The sequence below is a fragment of the Monodon monoceros genome, unplaced genomic scaffold, assembly GCF_005190385.1.
Source record: "Monodon monoceros isolate NGI ecotype Baffin Bay Population unplaced genomic scaffold, NGI_Narwhal_1 Super_Scaffold_16, whole genome shotgun sequence".
In the NCBI taxonomy this organism is placed as follows: domain Eukaryota; kingdom Metazoa; phylum Chordata; class Mammalia; order Artiodactyla; family Monodontidae; genus Monodon; species Monodon monoceros.
Window position 1 is genome coordinate 32,324,713 of NW_021703772.1, and position 20,358 is coordinate 32,345,070.

At 36.9% G+C, this 20,358-nt stretch overlaps 1 protein-coding gene across 5 annotated transcripts in view; it reads left to right on the plus strand.

The window, feature by feature from the left end:
* RAPH1 (Ras association (RalGDS/AF-6) and pleckstrin homology domains 1) overlaps positions 1-20,358 on the plus strand; it is a 93,698-nt gene that overhangs the window by 66,021 nt on the left and 7,319 nt on the right. For 4 of the 5 annotated variants that reach the window (XM_029225911.1, XM_029225908.1, XM_029225907.1 and 1 more), the window contains exons 5-13: positions 2,891-2,968; positions 3,411-3,570; positions 5,841-5,962; positions 7,137-7,202; positions 8,478-8,621; positions 9,499-9,609; positions 13,421-13,519; positions 14,573-14,693; positions 18,390-18,532. In XM_029225911.1, the coding sequence (XP_029081744.1) occupies positions 2,891-2,968; positions 3,411-3,570; positions 5,841-5,962; positions 7,137-7,202; positions 8,478-8,621; positions 9,499-9,609; positions 13,421-13,519; positions 14,573-14,693; positions 18,390-18,532 (1,044 nt within the window). Of the gene's footprint in view, positions 1-2,890; positions 2,969-3,410; positions 3,571-5,840; positions 5,963-7,136; positions 7,203-8,477; positions 8,622-9,498; positions 9,610-13,420; positions 13,520-14,572; positions 14,694-18,389; positions 18,713-20,358 lie in introns of those variants that run through there. The other variant, XM_029225912.1, reaches the window with a different exon arrangement.

Here is a 20,358-nt window from a genome sequence, read left to right on the forward strand (position 1 = left end):
GTAAGTTTTCATCTCATTTCGGTAGATATTAAGGAGCTTGATTACTGGAATATTGTAAGAGCATGTTCAGTTTTGTAAGAGACCACCAAACTATCTCCTAAAGTGGCTGTACCCTTTTGCATTCCCACCAGCAATGACTGAGAGTTCCTGTTGCTCCACAACCTCACCAGCATTTGATGTTTTCAGTGTTTTGGAGTTTGGCCATTCTAATATGTGTGTAGTGGTATATCGTTGTTTAAATTAAAACAACGATAGCAGTTCTCTAATGACATATGACATGAGCATCTTTTCACAGGCTGTTTGCCATCTGTGTGAGCTTTGGTGAGTTCTGTTCAGGTTTTTGGCCCAGTTTTTAAATTGGGTTGTTCATTTTCTTGTTGAGCTTTAAAATTCTTTGTATATTTTGGATAATAGTCCTTTATCAGATGTGTCTGATAAATATTTTACAAATATTTTCCCCTAGTCTATGGCTTGTCTCCTCATTCTCTTGAATATTCTCTTTCTCTTAAAAATATTTTTTGGCTTTGAGGAAATCTTCTAAACGTTTTTTAACTTATGCAGATTAATCATAATATCATAAAAGAATTTGGCCTTTTAGAAGCTCATGTTTATTTTCCAGATACACAAAGCATTGATACTATCAGTTTTTCCTCTTCAGACTTTGAGATTTAAATTTGCTTTTCAGAAATATGAAGTGAAATTCGAAATTATGCCTTGGTAAATTTTTCTTCTTTATAGCAGCCATTTATACCAATATAAGGATGTGGCAAATGAGCCATGAAGAACATACAATCATTATCCCATTGAGAAAACACTCATAAAACTTCTGCTTCCCTCTTTATCTTCCAAAATATGATGAAATAACTGATTTAATAAAAACCGCTGGAAAATGCTAGTACTTAGAATTCCTGTATAGAATAGTGCTCCACTCATCAGAAACACATAGGGTTTGGTAATTTAATAATGATTTTGTTTCTCTAAGACACAGAATTCCAGAGGCTGAGAGTTTGTTTGTTTTTTGGTTTTTGTTTTTTTTGCAGTACGCGGGCCTCTCACTGTTGTGGCCTCTCCCGTTGCGGAGCACAGGCTCCGGACACACAGGCTCAGTGGCCGTGGCTCACGGGCCCAGCCGCTCCGCGGCATGTGGGATCTTCCCAGACCGGGGCACGAACTCGTGTCCCCTGCATGGGCAGGCAGACTCTCAACCACTGCGCCACCAGGGAAGCCTGCGCGTTTTAATGAGAGTTTTAATGACAATAGTCTAGTTTTCTCATTTTATAGCCTGCTTTAAAAAGAAAAAATAATGTATCTTATGTTAAAATATGCAGTCAACATATTTTATAATTCTGTAATTTGTTTATTTGCATACAGGCGGAGGTAGGATGATTTAATCTTTTAATCAGAGTATATCTAAGAATCAAGTCTTATCTTACTCCTCTCCATTGTTAAAATGCAATTCTTTGTTCTGTGTCTAATTGGGTTTACAGATAGTATTTCCAGACCTTAGTTATTATGTTAATTCACTGACTGCTTTCATTGAAATGGATCAGATTTCTGGCAAACAAACCCACTGTCCTTCCTAACCACTGTTTTCTTCTCTGTTCCCCAGAGTAGTAAATACTAAGCTTGAAATGAGGGGAGTCAGCCTAGAGTGTGAAATGGAAAGAGAAGCAGTTAAAAAATAAGAAAGCCAACAGAATTTAGGAGAACAGGGAATAATCTATTAAATGAATTGAGTTTTTGTTTTTTTGCCCTAGAAACTTTAGCTTTTTAACGAAGAATAACACATGGACTGTGGTTTTTAATCACAATCCAGAGCAGATAGTTTGGCTGATGTAAATAGGTTTCTCTCTCTCTTTTTTTTTTAAAGTCATATTAAGTAAAGAAATATATAATATGGCATTTTATGTTTTTCTTAGGTATTTTAGATATTTGCTAGAGCAACCAAAAGCTTAGAATTAAAAAGGAATCCTTTATTATAAGCAAAGGTTTACTTACATGAGTCTTTTTCAATTGGAGATTAATGCTACAGTGTACTATGGCCTATTGCTGGAAAGTACAAGTAAGTACCAGTATTACAGTACTATATGTTGTTCTAGGAGAAAATAGGCAAATGTTTTAAGTATAGTTTTATTTTATTACTACTTGTAATCTAAATTTTATAAAGTAGAAATTACTGTAAGTTAAATATTTGGAAAATTATATTTAGTATTTTAAGAACTTTTATCCATGAATTAATAAAAACAAAATTGCATTTAAAGATGCGAGACATTGATTATATTGTGTGATGGCTCCAAAGTAGAGTAAAACCTAAGAATTTAATGCAGCCTCCTCTATTTGTATTTGTATATTAATATGAACATACCTACAGTTTTTATTAAGTATTTTTGTATGGCTGCAAAGAGATAAATTGATACTGGTTTTTTGCTATTTTTATGATGATGATATGTTTTCAGTATAACAGGACAGAACATTACTATGCAAAAAATTGCCTGTACTTTGGAGGGGGTATAAACTCAGAGTCACTGGCAGACCCACAGATACCCTCATGTTTTCCCTATCCTGAAACCTGAAATTTATCTGCTTCAGATTGACAGTTGAGAATTAAACTGTTGGATTAAATTAAAATTAAATTACTACATCACTAGAATATGAAAATCTAGTCTTATTATAAGAGATCTTCAAGTCTGCATCTTAAAAAATGTTCCTTTATAATATGTCTGCTCTCACTTTGTGAACACGGTTATTTTTAAATTGCGTTCTATATAAGTGTGTGAAGTTATATTCTTACTGAAATTCAATTTTAGCAGCATCCTTAAGGATAAAAAGACTTCTCAAATAATTCTCATTATTTTAGCATTAGTTTATCTGAAGTGCTTTGTGTTCGCAGGAAGAACAGGCAGCAAAATTGAAAGCTGAGAAGATCAGAGTTGCCCTAGAGAAAATTAAAGAGGCACAAGTGAAAAAGGTGATATTTGGGCTTTTTCTTGGTTTGGGATTTTTATCTGTTTTACGGATTTATGAAGAATTGCCTTGTTTATGTAACGTAGCTCTAAGACACAGCAAGCTATAGAGGGGTATTTCTTTCTAATACATTTTTCACATGTATTTTTTTGTGGATAAAATGCATTATAAAAGAAGTACCTTTCTGGTTTTAAATTCTAAAAGGGTAAAACAAAATAGTCTTATTATAATCTTACCTGTTATTTTAATTTTTAAAAATACATTAAATTTATTTAGTTAGGTTATCTAATACCTAATTTTAGAGTATTTTTCTTGCATAATAAAGTCATTATTTGTGTTTTATATTTTCGCTAAGGACATTACTCAGAACATTACTCAGTATTGGAAGAAATTTCTAGAATGCCTGTTTTTTGGTTTGTATTTAATTTCCTTTTTTCCTATTATAGCTGGTGATTAGAGTCCACATGTCTGACGATAGTTCTAAAACAATGATGGTGGATGAGAGGCAGACAGTGAGACAAGTGCTGGACAACCTGATGGACAAATCTCACTGCGGTTATAGTTTAGACTGGTCTCTGGTGGAAACCATCTCTGAGTTACAAATGGGTTAGTAGTATCATTGCTATAATTACTTTTTAATTTCTATGTAATTTCAACAGTTTTCATGTTGATAAAAGCAACTTGAGACATCTTTATACTGTATTTTTTTTCTATAATATAACCCTGGGCTTTTTACATTGTTTTTTTCCCCCCAAGTGTTTTGACATTTCTTTGTGTGCAGTATCATTTCCAGTTCACTTTAGATTTTTTTTTGGCCAGAACAAAGTTGTTCTCTTTTTTTAAGGTAACAAAATATTCTTTTCCCTTCAAATAAGAACCGAATATATTGAACACGTTTACTAAGGACCGTTACATTTATTCACATTTGTACTGAAGTCTTTATACCACCATTTGACTTTCAGGGGAAACATAAAGCACATCTTATTTTTAGCTAGATGTACTAAGTCTTAGTTTCCTATGTTTTGTAGTTTGGTATGGTGTTTTCTAACTTTAAAAATCCCTCATTTTTTATATCATCTTTGACTCTTTTAAAAAGTGTTCTTTTTGTAATATTGTGTGATTACAGAAACCTCGCAATAATTATTAGGCTTTATTCAATCAGTAATCAATTTCAACTTGCTATTTTGTTTAAAAAATGTATTTGCATTGCTCTTACTACCTATGATATCTTTAAATATTTCACAGCAGTTTCCAGAGAAATAAAAATTTAATTATTAACACTTTTCTCTCAGAACACACATACACAACCCCCAAAACCAAACCATAAGTTAGAAGTTTATTAATATGTATAAACATGTATTCTAATAATACTTCCCTATAACTATTCTTAGAGAATTAGAAAGGTTTGAGTTCATAGATATAGTGTCACCATACACAGAAAATGTTTGGATGATAGTTTTTAGAATATTTCCATGGCCATAGTTAAAGATCCATAACTATCATTTAATCATATTTGGCACAGTGATTCAAATATAATATGTAGTCATTCAGTACTTGGTGAATGAATAAAAGAAAAGAAAACAAGGGACTACTAAGAGCCCAAAATAAGATGGTGGAAACAAACTATGACAAATGTAAATCATTCAATTAAACAACAGAGATTATTAGAAAGGATGAATGAACAAAATGCAAGTGTTTGCTGTTTACAAAAGACCTTTTAACCTAAAGATACAGAAAGATTCAAAGTAAAAGGAATGTGGAAAGACACTAACCAAAAGAAAGATAATATTAACTATGTTATTATCAGGCAAAATAAACTTTAAGCAAAATGCATTACTAGAGATAAAGAGAACCATACATCTTCATCAGGCAGATGTAATCATTCTAAATTTTATCTAATAATAGCATTAAAATTTATAAAGCAAAAGTTGACAGAACTACTAGGAGAGATTCACAAGTCTACCTTCATAGTAGAAACTTTTCATCTAAGAATCTTTTCAGTGATCAATATAATCAAGCAGACAAAAATGAATATAGATATATTTAGAACACTAACAACAGGAAAATATACATTCTTTACAGGCAGAAATGGAGTATTTCTAAAAATTGATTCTGGTATGAGGTTATAAGCAGCTCTCAAGAAATTTCAAAAAATCATTATCTCTAGAATATGTTCTTTGAACATATGTTCAATATATAGGACAAGTTCTTTGATTCCTAATTTGGAAATTAGAAAATACATCTCTGTTTAAATTTAAACAAAACTCATAGATCAAAGAAGAACTCATCTTGGAAATTTTTTGAATGACAAGAAATGAATGCTGTTAGAAACACTTAATACCAGAATTTATGAAACGTAACTAACATGTTTTTTTTGTTTTTTTTTTTGTGGTACGCGGGCCTCTCACTGTTGTGGCCTCTCCCGTTGAGGAGCACAGGCTCCGGACGCGCAGGCTCAGCGGCCATGGCTCACGGGCCCAGCCGCTCTGCGGCATGTGGGATCTTCCCGGACCGGGGCACGAACCCGTGTCCCCTGCATCGGCAGGCGGACTCTCAACCACTGCGCCGCCAGGGAAGCCCGCATGTTGGGTTTTTTTTAAGGGTGGGATGGGCAAAGGCTGAAGGCTGAAGAAGACCTTGAAGTCAGAAGACCTAGATTCTAGTCCTGATCCTTCCATGTAGCAGCTGTGTGACCTTTGCTGAAGTCACTTAACACCACGAGGGCATGTTTCCTTATTTGAAAATAGAGGGAAGACTAGATAATCTCTCAGGGGTGTCAGTTAAGGGTTTTGCTGTGAATTACTTCACAAGGTTTCTTGTCTTTTATGCAGTTCTGATGAATACTAACAAAATACTGATATTTTATTTTGGGACAGAGAGAATCTTTGAAGACCATGAAAACTTGGTTGAAAATCTTCTGAATTGGACAAGAGATAGCCAAAACAAGCTTATATTTATGGAGCGTATAGAAAAATATGCACTTTTCAAAAACCCACAGGTGAGACTATAGCTTACAGAGGTCAGGATTCTTAAATGTTCATATTATATAATTCTCTAACTGCTAAGTTAATAGAGTTAAAAGATTGGTAACCACCCGGTTGGAGCATTCACTACTGCCCAGGTGGCAGGCCTCAAAGAAGTTGCCAGTTCTGCAGAGCCAGATGGGATGAGCCTTTGGGGAAGCAGGATTACCTCCAGGGGGTTACCAGGTTTCTGTTCTCTCTAATTCAGAGCCGTTTTGAGCTGTTTATTTGGTGAGTTCCTTGTCCCTCAAAGGGAAGTACTTGCATATTTAAGTTTCTCTACTTTTGTCATTTATCCAGTTGACACTTTGATTTATTTTAAATTATGTTTTTGAAAACCCAGTAACCTTGATTATAAATGGTTCCACATTCTAATATATGTTACCTTTATCTATTTAGTATCTTTGCTTATTCCAAAATAATATTTGAGTTAATCCTTCCTAATACCCAAATATTTTATAAAAATCAATAGGTGAGAGAAAACAGCCCCACTATAAAAAGTAGTAATGAGAAAAATAGTAGCAGTGTTAAAGTTATTGAATAGTTATCCTTCAGGCAGCTTAATCATGAAACATCTTTACTGGGTATTTTTAGTGAAGAATACACATTTGGGAATACCAGCAGATCTTTTTATGGATGATTGTGAAAAAATGTTTCATAAGGCTAATAATTAGAATTCAAATTTTAGTTGAGTCAAGCAAATGAGATCATGGTAGCCTCAGAGAATTTGGGATTTAGATTAAATTTTCTCCATCTGGATCAGTTAAACTGAGCATATTTTAAGGTAATTTGCCTTACTTGTTGTACTTAATAATTTGTAAACCTTTAAGGTCCTGTAAGTGTAGCTTTCAGTAGATATACAAAAACATATTTGCTAGCTGTTGCATGTAATATCACCTCAGGATTTGGGGGAGGGCAGTTTATGGAATAATTCAAGATAAATGGATAAGGTAAGGAGGAGGCCAGTGTTAAGCATTTCCGTGAAGATCCCACGAACAGGTTGCTTTTCAAAGGGGTGTTCCCCTCACTCTGTGTAGGCAGAAATCAACACAGGGTTTCTGTGTCTCTAGAAGAAATCATATACATACCTGTGCCAAGGGAATAGCAGAGTGGGTTTATCCTTTAACTTTCATCTATTCATTTTTCCAGAATTATCTTCTGGGAAAAAAGGAAACAGCTGAGATGGCAGATAGAAACAAAGAAGTGCTGTTGGAGGTATGACTTCCTTCCCTCCTTCCCCTTTTCCTGCACATTATAATATTCAAATATTAAGCACCTTTTTTGAAGTCCAGAATGTCAGTGCTCTATATATATAATTACAATCGTAAATAGGGAAGCCTATTTTCTTCCATAGCCTGTTGGAGAGAGTAAAACTTATTATTTTGCCAAGCAGTGTACTAGTGGGCTAAAAGGAGTTATGAGCTTTTAGTAGCTGACAAGTGGGAGAAAAGGCTGGTCATGAAGGATGTGATAGTACTGTTTTATCTGCTTACCCAGAGAGAAATTTGAGTATAGTTAGCTATTTACAAAATATTTCAAACCTTGGCCTGAAATAACTCAAATAATTTTAAAAATCATAATGATTCTTTTTAAAAAATATATACATCTCTTTATTTTGAAGAGTAATAAAACAAATTCAAACATAATTGAATTTTTGGTTTTTGCTGATTTTAGAGAACTACGGTCGACATTAGTATGTTTGAAAATCTGAATAAACTCTTATTTAGCAACAAGGCTATTAGGAAGATGAAGATCAGCACTAAGCTTTTCATAGGGATGCTATAGCTATAATTAAGAAAAGTACTCTTCATAATTCCTAATTGTTTTTTTTGTTTTGGGGAGAGAGAAATTAATTCACCTTCATGTGTTCAAGTTTAGTGAGGATTTCTACTTTTCCGTTACTAAATATATGATTGATTTTTTAAATTAAATTTTTATCTAAGTATAGACATTAGAATCCAGAATTTTGAGTTTGTTTATATTCCTTTCAACCTAGTATTAAATATTCTTTGTTTTAGAAGTTTTGATACATTGATAGTTTTTAAACTGTGAAAGTGTAATCATTCATTTAGCATGTTGCTTTCTTTTAAAATATATTCCTATTTAACGTACAGCTAATCGAAATGTGTTGTTAATTTGGAGAAAAATAAAGTCTAATGTTTATGTTAGCTCTGACACTTTGATTAAATTTAGTGACTATACTGTTTATAAATGCATTTAAGTACTTTTATATGCAACTCAGTTGACATTTCACCTTAGTTTCCTCAAAACAATGTTAGGTAAAAGTTCTTAGGGATTGCCATAGTCATTCCAGAGTAAAGCCATGTAATGTTTAGAACAGAAAGTTCTAACTGAGGTAAAATTAGCAGCATGGTTTTTATACAGAGGCATTTTGGTTTAATCACAGTGTCATGCATTTCACAGGGGTAAACACAACTTTGTTCTGAGAATCTAAGGATCGTGTCTTTCCAAATCATCTTCTTCTTTTAGGAGTGTTTTTGTGGAAGTTCTGTAACTGTACCAGAAATTGAGGGAGTCCTTTGGTTGAAAGATGATGGCAAGAAGTCCTGGAAAAAGCGTTATTTTCTCTTGCGAGCATCTGGTATTTACTATGTCCCTAAAGGAAAAGCAAAGGTGCGTCCCTTCTGCTGACTTTTAGCTTCCTTATTATGCTGATTGATTTTAATTTGTAGTGAGCGTGCTAATAAGGTGATCCAGGCTCTGATTTGTTTCAGCTCGTGTAGGACACACAGAACATTGCTTTGTTTATTGATCTGTTATAAGAAAGAAGAAACCTGAAAATGTTCACTCTCTGCTCATTAGTTGGGCCCATCTCGATTCTCCTGGCAAATTTGAAATCATGCTTTTATTTCTTATTTTTGGAGCTTCTGCCAGAGTCATTTTTGCTTGTTATTGTTTGGGGGAGAATACCTTTCTAGGATTACAGGCGTTTCAGCCTTGCTTAGGTAATGTGCTTCTGCTAAGGGCCCCCATAGTAGCTGTCACTTCTGTGCTTACTGGGGGCCCAGCACTGCAGAAGATCTTTACAGGGTAATCTCATCCAGTGTTTACCACCATCCTGAGAGGTACATGTTGTCGCCCCTGTTTAACTGGCGAGGAGCCCTGACTTGAGAATTGCTGTACTTGAGATATGTACTACAGGCACTGAGCTACATGATATCTCTTGTTCTTTCCAGAGAGCTCTATCATACTATATTGTATTTAATATAAATACTATACTATATTTAAAGTCTCTTTAAAGTGCCATCCTTTCCAAGCAAGTCATTGTTCCTTATGAATGGCAAGACAGTAAGTGAAACGGACTGCCTTTTTTGTTGCATCATGGATTTAAAGAAGAAGCATCTGCAGAGAATCTCACTGTCTTGTCTTCTGCAAAATAGCGATAATTTCTACTTGGTAAAGTTTGATTCTCAGTTAGAAGCTGTTACTAGTGATATCTGCTTGTTTACACATTACTGTTAATTCAGTCTTCCGGGTGTTTTTTCCGCAGGTGTCTCGGGATCTGGTGTGCTTTCTCCAGCTAGATCACGTCAATGTTTACTATGGACAGGATTATCGGAATAAATACAAAGCACCTACAGACTACTGTCTGGTGCTCAAGGTAAACATGTATCTCTTTTTAGGAATTTTAATTGATGTTAGACATAGAGGGGGTTATTGGACATCTTAAAATAGTTTGGATCTCCATCGAGTGTCCTATTTTTGCTTTTTTCTGTATAGGTTTTTAAAGGAATGGTAAAGGGAATTCCCTCGTGGTCCAGTGGTTAGGACTCAGCGCTTTCAGCTCCCGGAGCCTGGGTTCAATCCTTAGACGGGGAACTAAGATCCCACAAGCTGTGCATCGTGGCCAATAAATAAATGAAGGAAGGAGGGAAGGAAGGAAAGCCTTGCTTATCCCGCAGCTGACCCTAGTTAGAGCGATGACACTAGGAAATGGATACTGAATTGTAAGCTTTGAGTCATAATATATAAAATGGATTAGATTATAAATCTGAGACTCTCATTTAATAGCTGGCTTAGTTTAGGAAGACTTAGATCAGAGCCACATGTGGGGGGAAGGGTTCTTTTCCGGTACTAACTCAGCAGAACCAACAGCCCGAGTTCAAAGTGGGCTGGTTCTCATCTGGTCCAGAAATAATTCTCGTCTCCCTTTTCTCCTGAACTATGGCTCTGATAGCCCACGCATGTATTATGATCCATCTAAGCTGTTTTTAGTGATTTTTTTCCCCCTATATCCAAACTTTTGAGTTTCGCATACTCATCATATCTGTACTTTTGAGAACTGACATTTTTAGTGATCTATTGGAACATTAGGAAAAGGTAACATTAAAAAGTTCAGGATAATTATGGAGATGATTACGTTTTTCTCATTACGTTTTCTCATTTTCTCAGTAGCCCCGTGGTAGCTACTTAGGTCTACATGTTTATATCATCATTTGATTTTGCTTTTGTCTGAGAATTGTCAGTTGGGTTTGAAGAGGTGGTTTAGGATTTTGGGGTAGAGTTTTGATTGCTTTGATAAAGTTAGGTGTATTATAATGGTAGCCCTTTATTAAGTGATCATTTTTGGAGAATACCCTATATCGCTTAGTTACAGTAGCAAATAATTTTTTAAAAGTCAGTATAAAGTAGCTTACTCCAGCAGTTTTCAAAATGAGGTCTAGGGTCCCCTGGAGTCCCTGAGACCCTGTAAAGGGACCTGTGATGTCAATGTTATTCTTCTAATAATGCTAAGATGTTTTTTGCCTTTTATACTCTCATTCTCTCACAAGTGTATAATGGAGTTTTCTAAAAGGTTACATGACATGTGATGATATCTTTGCTCCCCTGGGTAGTGGAATGTGTATTTGTATACTCTTATATTTAACTTTTTCTCAGCTTTAATTTCTTATAAGGTAAATATCAATATAAATAAAAGTTATTTGGGGGTCTCATAACATGGAGACAGTAAGAATTTATTTCAGTGGCTCAAAGTTGTCAGTGAGAACCTACATTCTTTCCGTCTTTCCCTGTTCCATCTTCTGCGTATGGAACTTAATAAGCTGCATATCAGCTTATTCTCAGACCGACTTACCTGTCACAAATGGCCACTGCCATTTGACCCAACAAAATCCAGCAGAAGAAGACGGACTGTTTTTCCCTGTATGTCTTTTTTTTAAGAGGAAAGAAACATTTCCCAGGAGTTCTTCTAACAGCCCTCCCTCTGAGGGCCGTTGGCCCGGAGTACATGCTCACTCTTACACCAATCACTGGCAGGGAACAAAGCCACCATTTTTGGTTTACACTAGTCAGAATTTGCTCTCTGAGGTGAGGGGTAGACATCCAAACAATTGGGGTTCTATCAGAAAAGGGGTAGAGAGGAGGAGATAGCTGTGGGGAAGGCAATCAACAGTGTCTGTTAGGGCCAGAAGTAAGTAGGACCACTGGCTAGTACTTTAATCCTTTTTGCAGCTCATAGAATTCTTAGGTTAAGAATATTTTTGTTCTAAGGGTTTTCTTGTTTGTTTTTATAATAATGATTTGTATGCTTCGTATTTGCTTTTAGTAAAGTTGGTTAAGCTAAATTTATGTATTTATATTGCCTACCTATTTATATCTAGAAATTTTAATGTATTGAACTGAAAAAAACACCATACCACTGGGTGCAAATAATAGTAAAAATAATGGCCACCATTTACTGAAGAACTCCAGGGTGGAAGGTGCTGCACTAGAAGCACTGGACATGTCCATCTCACAAGTCTGGTCTAGAGTCCCCATTTTCCAGATGTGGAAACTGAGGTTTAAGGGATCAATTTGCCTGAGACCACTCAACTATTAGTATTTAAGATATGTCTTTCTTTCTTATAAGTCTACACTAGATTTTGCCTGTGTAAGTGTTTTATTCTTGAGCGTTTGAGTTCTGATAAACAAACCAAAAAGTGCTGCCACACAGGGTCTACACAAATATTTGTAGGGCCTGATCCCTTTCATCAGCTTTGAGCTTTAATGACTGAGTCTGAGTCCTTCCAGTGACATGCAGGATACAGGAAATATATACACACTTGCAGGAGGTAATAAAACACACCATTTGGTAATTAGGTTTTTTTTTAAGATAATAAAAATAAGGGAAGAGCTTATTCATGAAATTTGACAATGTAGAAATAAATAAGATATATGTCGATGTATTATCTGAAAGAGGTACACACTTGGGACACATACGTATGCGTGTATAATTAAGTATCTTAAAGGAAACCTGTGTTTTAAAAAAATATATACTGCAACAATTGTTGGAATAGAGCTCAGCTTAGCCAGGTCTAAATTTTCATCCCTTGAGAAGTGAGGCAAAGTAATTTAATATGTTAGGTGGGAAGGAAAAAAATGGTTAGGATTTAGGGATGGAGTATGAACATGAACTTCTCAAACACTTATTAATAGAAGGATGTTATACATGATAATCATGGAAGTAACAGGGTGGAGTGTTATAGTCTTATTTTTTAGCTTCTTGCATATTAGTTGAGAGAATTGATTTTCAGGCCTATATTGTTTCCAAAGTAATAAATGCGTTGTATATATTCAGTAGTTTCTTTTGGTACTTGGACTAAGATTTTAGAGTATCACTTTTAGTTACAGATTAGGAATTATGTCTCAGTCTAATTTTTTTGGCAGGAAGGGTTTTTTCTTCCCAGGGAACTAGTGGTTGTGGCCCAGTGGAGTTAAAATACCCTGAGTCTGTTCTAGCACTTGCATTTTGTAGCCAAGGTCAAGTCACTCACCTCCCATCCAAGACTCAACTGAAAAGTACATTGGGCTGTGAAGACTAAATCTGATGACGCAGTTGAAAAGCTGCTTATTGCCCAGAGGGCACATGCTGTGGGCAGAGGGGCCTGCAGAGCAGTGCTCAGTCCACAGCAGGGAGCAGCACCCATTGCATCCCAGGTGCTGTGCCCTGTGCTTCTTCCCCCCACCCAGGTGTTCACCTCCAGAGAAGCACTGGAAGCTTCACCAAAGACTCTCTTATATGGAGTCTTCTGATTCCATGAGTTCAGTTAATTCAAAGTGAAATAAACATTCTCCTCCCTTTTTATACTCTTATATTGGTAGATTAAAACTTCCACTGACTTTGTTAAGCTTGGTAGACTTTGTTTCTTTGAAATGTAGAAGGGGTACTGTGGAGTTTCCCATGATGTGAAGGTTTTTTTGTTTTTTAACTGAAACATCTTGACCTAAAATTTAACACAAGTTTCTTTCTTGTTTATTTTGTAAAAATACTTAGGGCCATTTTATTTGGCCTTATGGATGTTTAAGAGGTATAAATTATTTGGCCATTATTCCAAAGACCTGTAATTTGTCAGGATATGTTTAAGCTTTGATAGACTTTGTTTATTTCTTAGTTCTCCGGGGGACTTAGTTGGATTTTGCCTTTAATCTTGCAGCACCCACAGATCCAGAAGAAATCTCAGTACATCAAATACCTTTGTTGTGATGATGTGAGGACCCTGCACCAGTGGGTCAATGGTATCCGCATCGCAAAGGTAGGTTTTCTTTTGGTTTGATAATGGAATGATGGGTGCTTAATGATATGGTTTTTGTTGTCATGATAATTATCCTGTTTGTTTCATGTTCATGATTTTGCCAGTGTCTGGTTTTCTCAGGCCTAAGTTTCATGTTTTAAATGTCTTTTTTTCTTGGTGATGGGGATAAGCTTTTAACACTTGGTATCCAAGGAATAATACTGCTGGTAAAAGCTTATGTAGCATCCAAGTGATTTATTTGGGCTTTGGAGAATGCACTGTATGATTCTTATATAGCAGAGTTTAGCCTAAACAAAAGAAATTTTTTGAAAATTAAACTGCCTTGGGGTTGGGGGAAGAATGAATAGGTGGAGCATGGAGGATTTTTAGGGTGGTGAAAATACTCATACTCTGTATGATACAGTGGTGGGTACATGTCCTATACATTTGTCCAAACCCATAGAATGTAAACACCAAGAGTGAACCTAAGGTGACCTATGGACTTTGAGTGATTATTACATGTCCATGTAGGTTCATTGATGGTGACAAATGTACCACTGTAGTGGGGGATATTGATAATGGGAGAAACTATGCGTGTTTAGGGGCTGTGCATGTATATGGGAAATCTCTGTACCTTTCTCTCAGTTTTGCTGTGAACCTAAAACTGCTCTTAAAAAAGAAAGTCTTAAAGTTTTTTTAAAGGACATCTTAAGGGTGATTATACATAATGCTTGAAAGGGTATTTATTCAGTTACTTTTAAGTTAATGTAACTAAAAATAAAATTTATTACAGACATAAAATCAAAGTTGCTTTAAAAGTAACTGAAAAAAACTCTTTATATTGTTAATGAACATAATCAGAATCAAGTGTTGACTTCTTGCTGCCTTTCTCAAAATGAGGACAAATAAGAGTGGATTATAATTTACTGGTATGAAAAGAATTTTTGAAGTATTATAGGTATTTTAATAGAGACTATGAGTCAGTAAACAGAAATGTGTCCCCTTTTCCTATCCCACGCATCCATACCATACCCAGTAAAGTACAGATGTCATCATTTACTGCCTTCTGTTTAGTACGGGAAGCAGCTCTACATGAACTATCAAGAGGCCTTGAAGAGGACAGAATCGGCGTATGACTGGACTTCCTTATCCAGCTCCAGCATTAAATCAGGATCCAGCTCTTCCAGCATCCCAGGTAGTTTAAAATGTCCAAAGAAAATGTCCAAAGAACTCTTTACTACCAACAGGAAGGTGTCTCTATAGAGACTGATAGAAGACCTGGTTATCTCAGAGTGATTTTTTAAAACTAGAGCCATGCCTGATTTCTAAATTATAATCAATAGGTACATGTGCTTTTATTCATATATTTTTTTATTTTTAGAGGGGATAATATCATGGACTAGTTCCCAAATGTGTTTGAAATGGAAAACCAGTAAAGTGGTAAAGCCGGGAGTTTTGTTATATATTTATAAAGTTAATTTGAAACTCAGTCATATTGCTGAAAACAACTGTTGATGCATAATTGGGGGTAGAAAGTTGCTTGGAGAAGAGCACTCCAAATCATGATGAAACTGCACTCCTTCCCCACAGGTTTCCTGACATTTCAGCAGAGTGGAAACAACTGGAATTAGTTCAGTATCACAGTTAAGGAAGCTATTTAAGTCATCAAATTTTGTAAAGTTTTCAGAGGAAATAGTGATACTCAAAAGGTGCTTATTTTCAGATTCCCACATCCTTTTAACAAGGATGCTGTGATCATATCTTAAGATAAATGCTTCTTTCCCTTCAAAAGTTCCGTAAATGATATCTGTGTCATCTAAAATCATAATTTTTTTCTTTGTTCTAACAGCCCATGTTATGAAATAATTACTTTAAGAAGTATTTGATTTAAAAGCTGTATGACTAGATCTCATCCCTAAATAAGTAAATAAAAACACATCGAGAATGTGTATATACATGGGCCAGTGTACACACATATATTCTCTCTTCTGTCCACTGAGAGGGCTAGTAGCAGTGAGAACACTAAGAACCTAGACCTCGGTTTCTCAGTGCCATTTTCCAAAACAAAGGATCCCAGGGCTCTGGAGTGGCTGATTCTAGGGCTGTGGCAGAGAATATATAAGATGAGCCTGGAGCATCATGTGACAAAGGAAGTACTCAAAAAAAACACAGCGATGGGGAGTCTATAAAAGGGACCCAGGACCCAACCTAAGAGAGTGCTCAGTGGCCAAAGCTGGAACAATTTGAACAAGAAAATAACATAGTACCGGACTGTAATCCAAATTATAAAGTAAATAGCCATCAGTCCATGGGGATATAAATAAGTTATTGAATTAAATAAATAAATGGAGAAGAAGAGAAAAATCTCCTGTACAGATTTCTAAATAGATTTATACAGATGCTCTGCCCTCAAGGAGGTGGCACTTAACTCCCCTCTTGTTAAGTGTGGGCTGTGTAAAGTGACTTGCTTCCAAAGAGCACGGAGCGGGGAGGTGTAACCTTATATCGGAGAAAGCTGACAAACCATACCTCGGCCAGGTGATCACGGTAATAAGTCATATTGATAGCATGTGCCCTTGATGCAGTGTGATGAGACTGGCATTTTCCCTCTCTTGGTCTTCCTCCCCAAATCCCTTAACCTCAGAGAAAAGGCATCAGACAAATCAAAATTGAGAGACATGCGACAAAATACCTAATCAGTACTCCTCAAAACTGTCAAGGTGTTCAAAAACAAGGAGAGTCTGAGAAACTGTCATGGGAGACATGACAACTATCTGTAATATGGTAACCTGGATGGGATTCTGATCAGAAAATGGACATTACGGAAAAACTCGTGAAATCCAAATAAAGTTTGGAGTTTAGTTAGCTTTTTTTTTAAGTATTGTTTTATATTCTTTTTTTTTTTTTTTAATTTATTTTTTGGCTGCATCGGGTCTCAGTTGTGGCGTGCAGGATCTTTTGTTGCGGCACATGGGTTTCTCTCTAGTTGTGGCGCATGGGCTTAGTTGCCCCGCGGCATGTGGGATCTTAGTTCCCTGACCAGGGATCGAACTGGCATCCCCTGCATTGCAAGATGGATTCTTAACCACTGGACCACCAGGGAAGTCCCAGAGTTAGTTAATATTAACATGAGTGTAGGTTCATTATTCGTGACACATGGACCAGAGTACTGTAACATGTTAATAACGAGGTAAACTGGGTGCTAGGTATGTAGGAACTCTGTGCTAGTTTTGCAACTTTTCTGCAATCTGAAACTATTCTAAAATAAAATGTTTATTAAACTTGGGGGGGAGAAACCTTTGTGGCAATGGATTAGGAAAGGCACGGTAAGAAGAGCATGTCACAAGTAGGGTTGTAGAAAATGGAATTAAGGGAAAGATGGAGGGAAAAAATGATGTATACTATTTTATAAAAATTTATATAGCACTTAACAATTCAAGTGCTTCCACATGTTACTTTATGAAGTGGTATGGTGCCTTTTCCCACTCCAGCATCATCTATTTGTATACATCGTGTTAAGTATTAGGTAGACTTTTTCAGGTAAACTGTAAAATCATACATATTCATGCTGAAGAGAGCTCAAGAAGTCACATGTTCCAGCCTCTTATAGGCTGTTATCCTAGATATTAGATAGGGATGAAGAAAATAAAGTAGTTTTTATCCTATATTGCTTATATTTTTACCCTGAGGATACTGTCTTAACTTTATCTAAAGGAGTTTGTGGCTGTTATCTTTGCAGTACTTTGATGAACTTGGCTGGACTTGCTTATTAATACTGCAATCTAATAATGCCCACGTCTCACAGAGTGACTGGATGGGACTAGCTTTAACATTTGAGTCTCCACCAGATGCCAGACATTGGGCTAGGTGCGTGCTTCTGCAAGGTTATCTCACCTGACTTGGAGTCCAGTGAAATAATCTTTCCAGTTCCCTCACCCTGGATGTCAGTCAAATTACACTGTATCCTCAGCCATTCCCAGGTCCCTTGAAGATGTCTTCGTGCCCTTCAGGAAGCCAGGCTATGGTACAGCTGCTGTCTTGTGATCTCAATACCTGAATCCCTAGGAAACACACTTCTTACTGGGGATCAGATTCTCAGTATTGTTCATTACTGGGATAAAGGAAGTAATCATCATGTATAGATCTGAATTCATAAGTGAGAAATCTCTGAGATGGCCTGGAGCAGGGGTATATAAAAAGATTGATTCTCCATGTAATGAAGATATGACTGAACAAAAAAATTCACTACTCTATTCATGGTTCATTAATTCTCTCTCCTTTTAAAATTTATTTATTTATTTATTTTTGGTTGCGTTGGGTCTTCGTTGCTGCACGTGGGCTTTCTCTAATTGCAGCGAGCGGGGGCTACTCTCGGTTGTGGTGCGCGGGCTTCTCATTGCAGTGGCTTCTCTCGTGGAGCACGGGCTCTAGGCGCGCGGGCTTCAGTAGCTGTGACACACAGGCTTAGTTGCTCTGCCGCATGTGGGATCTTCCCGGACCAGGGCTCGAACCCATGTCCCCTGCATTGGCAGGCAGCTTCTTAACCACTGCACCACCAGGGAAGCCCTCATTAATTCTCTTATTTGCTAGGAGTTCTTACAAGACAGGCTGTCAGGATACCAATAATGTTACTTGAACCTTTTATTGCAATTATCGGTTTCTTGTGGTGAACTATTTAAAAAGAATGGAGATTTCCTATTCACCCTAGGACAAGAGAAGTTTTCTAGTGGAAAACACGGGCTATGTTTGTGTGAAATGAGTCAGGTAAAAGTAACTTGTTGCCGTTCTGCATCGCATCTGATCTTGAGTGAAAGAGTTATCCAAACATACATATTTATACGTCACAATACTGACTTATTTAATCTGATTTTTGAAAATCTGTTTCAAACAGAGTCTCAGTCCAATCACTCCAATCAGTCTGATAGCGGAGTGTCTGATACGCCACCGGCAGGACACGTCCGTTCCCAGAGCATCGTGAGCTCCATCTTCTCCGAGGCCTGGAAGCGAGGCACGCAGCTGGAAGAGTCTAGCAAGGTAACACGCTCGGGTCAGGGTAGGGGGGAAATCTGTAGTGTTCCAGGGGTGTAGCTTGTTGTTCCCTTATTAGGAATCTTTCTTGGCCTTATTTCAGTATTCTTTCTTTGCTTCTCCTCAGAAATGGACATTTGTGAATTGGCTCTGATGATCTAAGATCTCAAAAAAAAAAAAAAAAAACCTAGCAGTTTTATCAGTGGCTCAGGATTTTAAGAAATAACACTTTCCACTCTTAAATCAGTTTGGATGGAGCAACAACACCCTCCAGTGCCAATGCCTTAATTTTCCAAAAAAGCTGCTAAGTGTTGATTATTTCTTTATTTGTTATTTAGTTTATTCAGACTCATTCCTCTATCTTCCTTTCTTTTATGCTTCTTGGCATTTCTCTGCACACTGATGAATTTTCTCAATTTATAGTTTATGTGGAAGACTAAATTCCAATTAATCCCCTTAAAATTTAGGATCCCTGAGTCTTGCATAGAAGGTTGTTCATTGACCCTGAAGGACACAAGTATAATTATTGCAAGACTGTTTAGAAAAATAGAGAGGTTCTTTAGCCTGGTTGAAAGATACCGTATCAAACTGCCTCTGAAGTCCTGTGGGTGACCGTGTCCCAGCAGTGCTCACCTCTCAGCAGGCGAGGGCACACACCATCGCAAGGAGCCAGTAGGACACCCGGCCTGGCCATTTTGTTTTCACCCAGCAATCATTTTGATTTTTCATCATTGTCAGTCTTGTCTGAATCACTTACATCAGTACGTTCATCAGTGAGAATTAAGTGGCTATTTCCCCTCAGTTTATTCCTTTATTTGCATATGTGGTTGATCCACGGGACATGGAGAGGGTGGAGGGAGGCGTATGTAGCCCAATGGGGTGGAACACTTTCTCTTAGAAAAATAAATATTTGAGAATTGGTTCTAATGACCTAAATTCTCAAGACACTGGCAGTTTAACTCCCTAATCGGAGGCTCCCACTTTTAAGAAATACTTCTTTTTCCTTCTCGTACTTCATCAATTTGAGTGGAACAGCACTATTTGGTGCTGGTGGTCCACATGTGTCGTAGACAAGCTGGGTTTACACAATTCACATACCTAAAGAAAAGTCCTTTACCTTCCTAAACTTTTAATGGTGTTATCCATGTGCATTTTAAATTGTAGAACTACCCAGTTGTCATGAGAAAGGCCAAGGAAAGCAAAGGTCCACATGGTCTGTGACGAAGCAGTGTAGTCCGTCATGGCACGTAGTGTCAGAAAGTCCACGAACCCTGCCATGCAGCAGTGACAGTGTGTTTTGAGTCTTGACCCCCTGTGTGTTTCTTCTCCTGTTACCTCAGTCTCAGGTGCCAAATGAGAAGGCCAGCACAGCTAAGGTCTACTACACCCCTGCAGCAGCCAAGACAGGGTCAAGTTAAGGTTGGGGGTTGTTCTTTGGAAACACATTAACCTGGGTGACTCCTGTAACCAGATCTTGCGACTAATGCTTTTATTTTGATGTGCAATTATTAAAGGAACATGTGAATGTCCTGACGGGCATTAGAACTCAGCCCCGTAATGAGCCTTCTACTCTACTAACCTAAGCATTCTTGACGCTAATTAGATGTCATTCAGAATTGGAAACAAATGGTTTATCTTGGATGCTCATAGTTTGTTCAAAGAGCCTAAAAGATGTACCCAAAGTTATTAAGCCAAGAGTTCTTCCTCTGCTCTTTCAGAAGTACTTGAACCACATTCATGCATGAGTAGCTCCATGAAATAAATGACCAGATGTGGTAATTTGGGCAGTGCCAAGAGGGGCCCACATGGGCTGGTCAGCAAGTTGTTGGCAA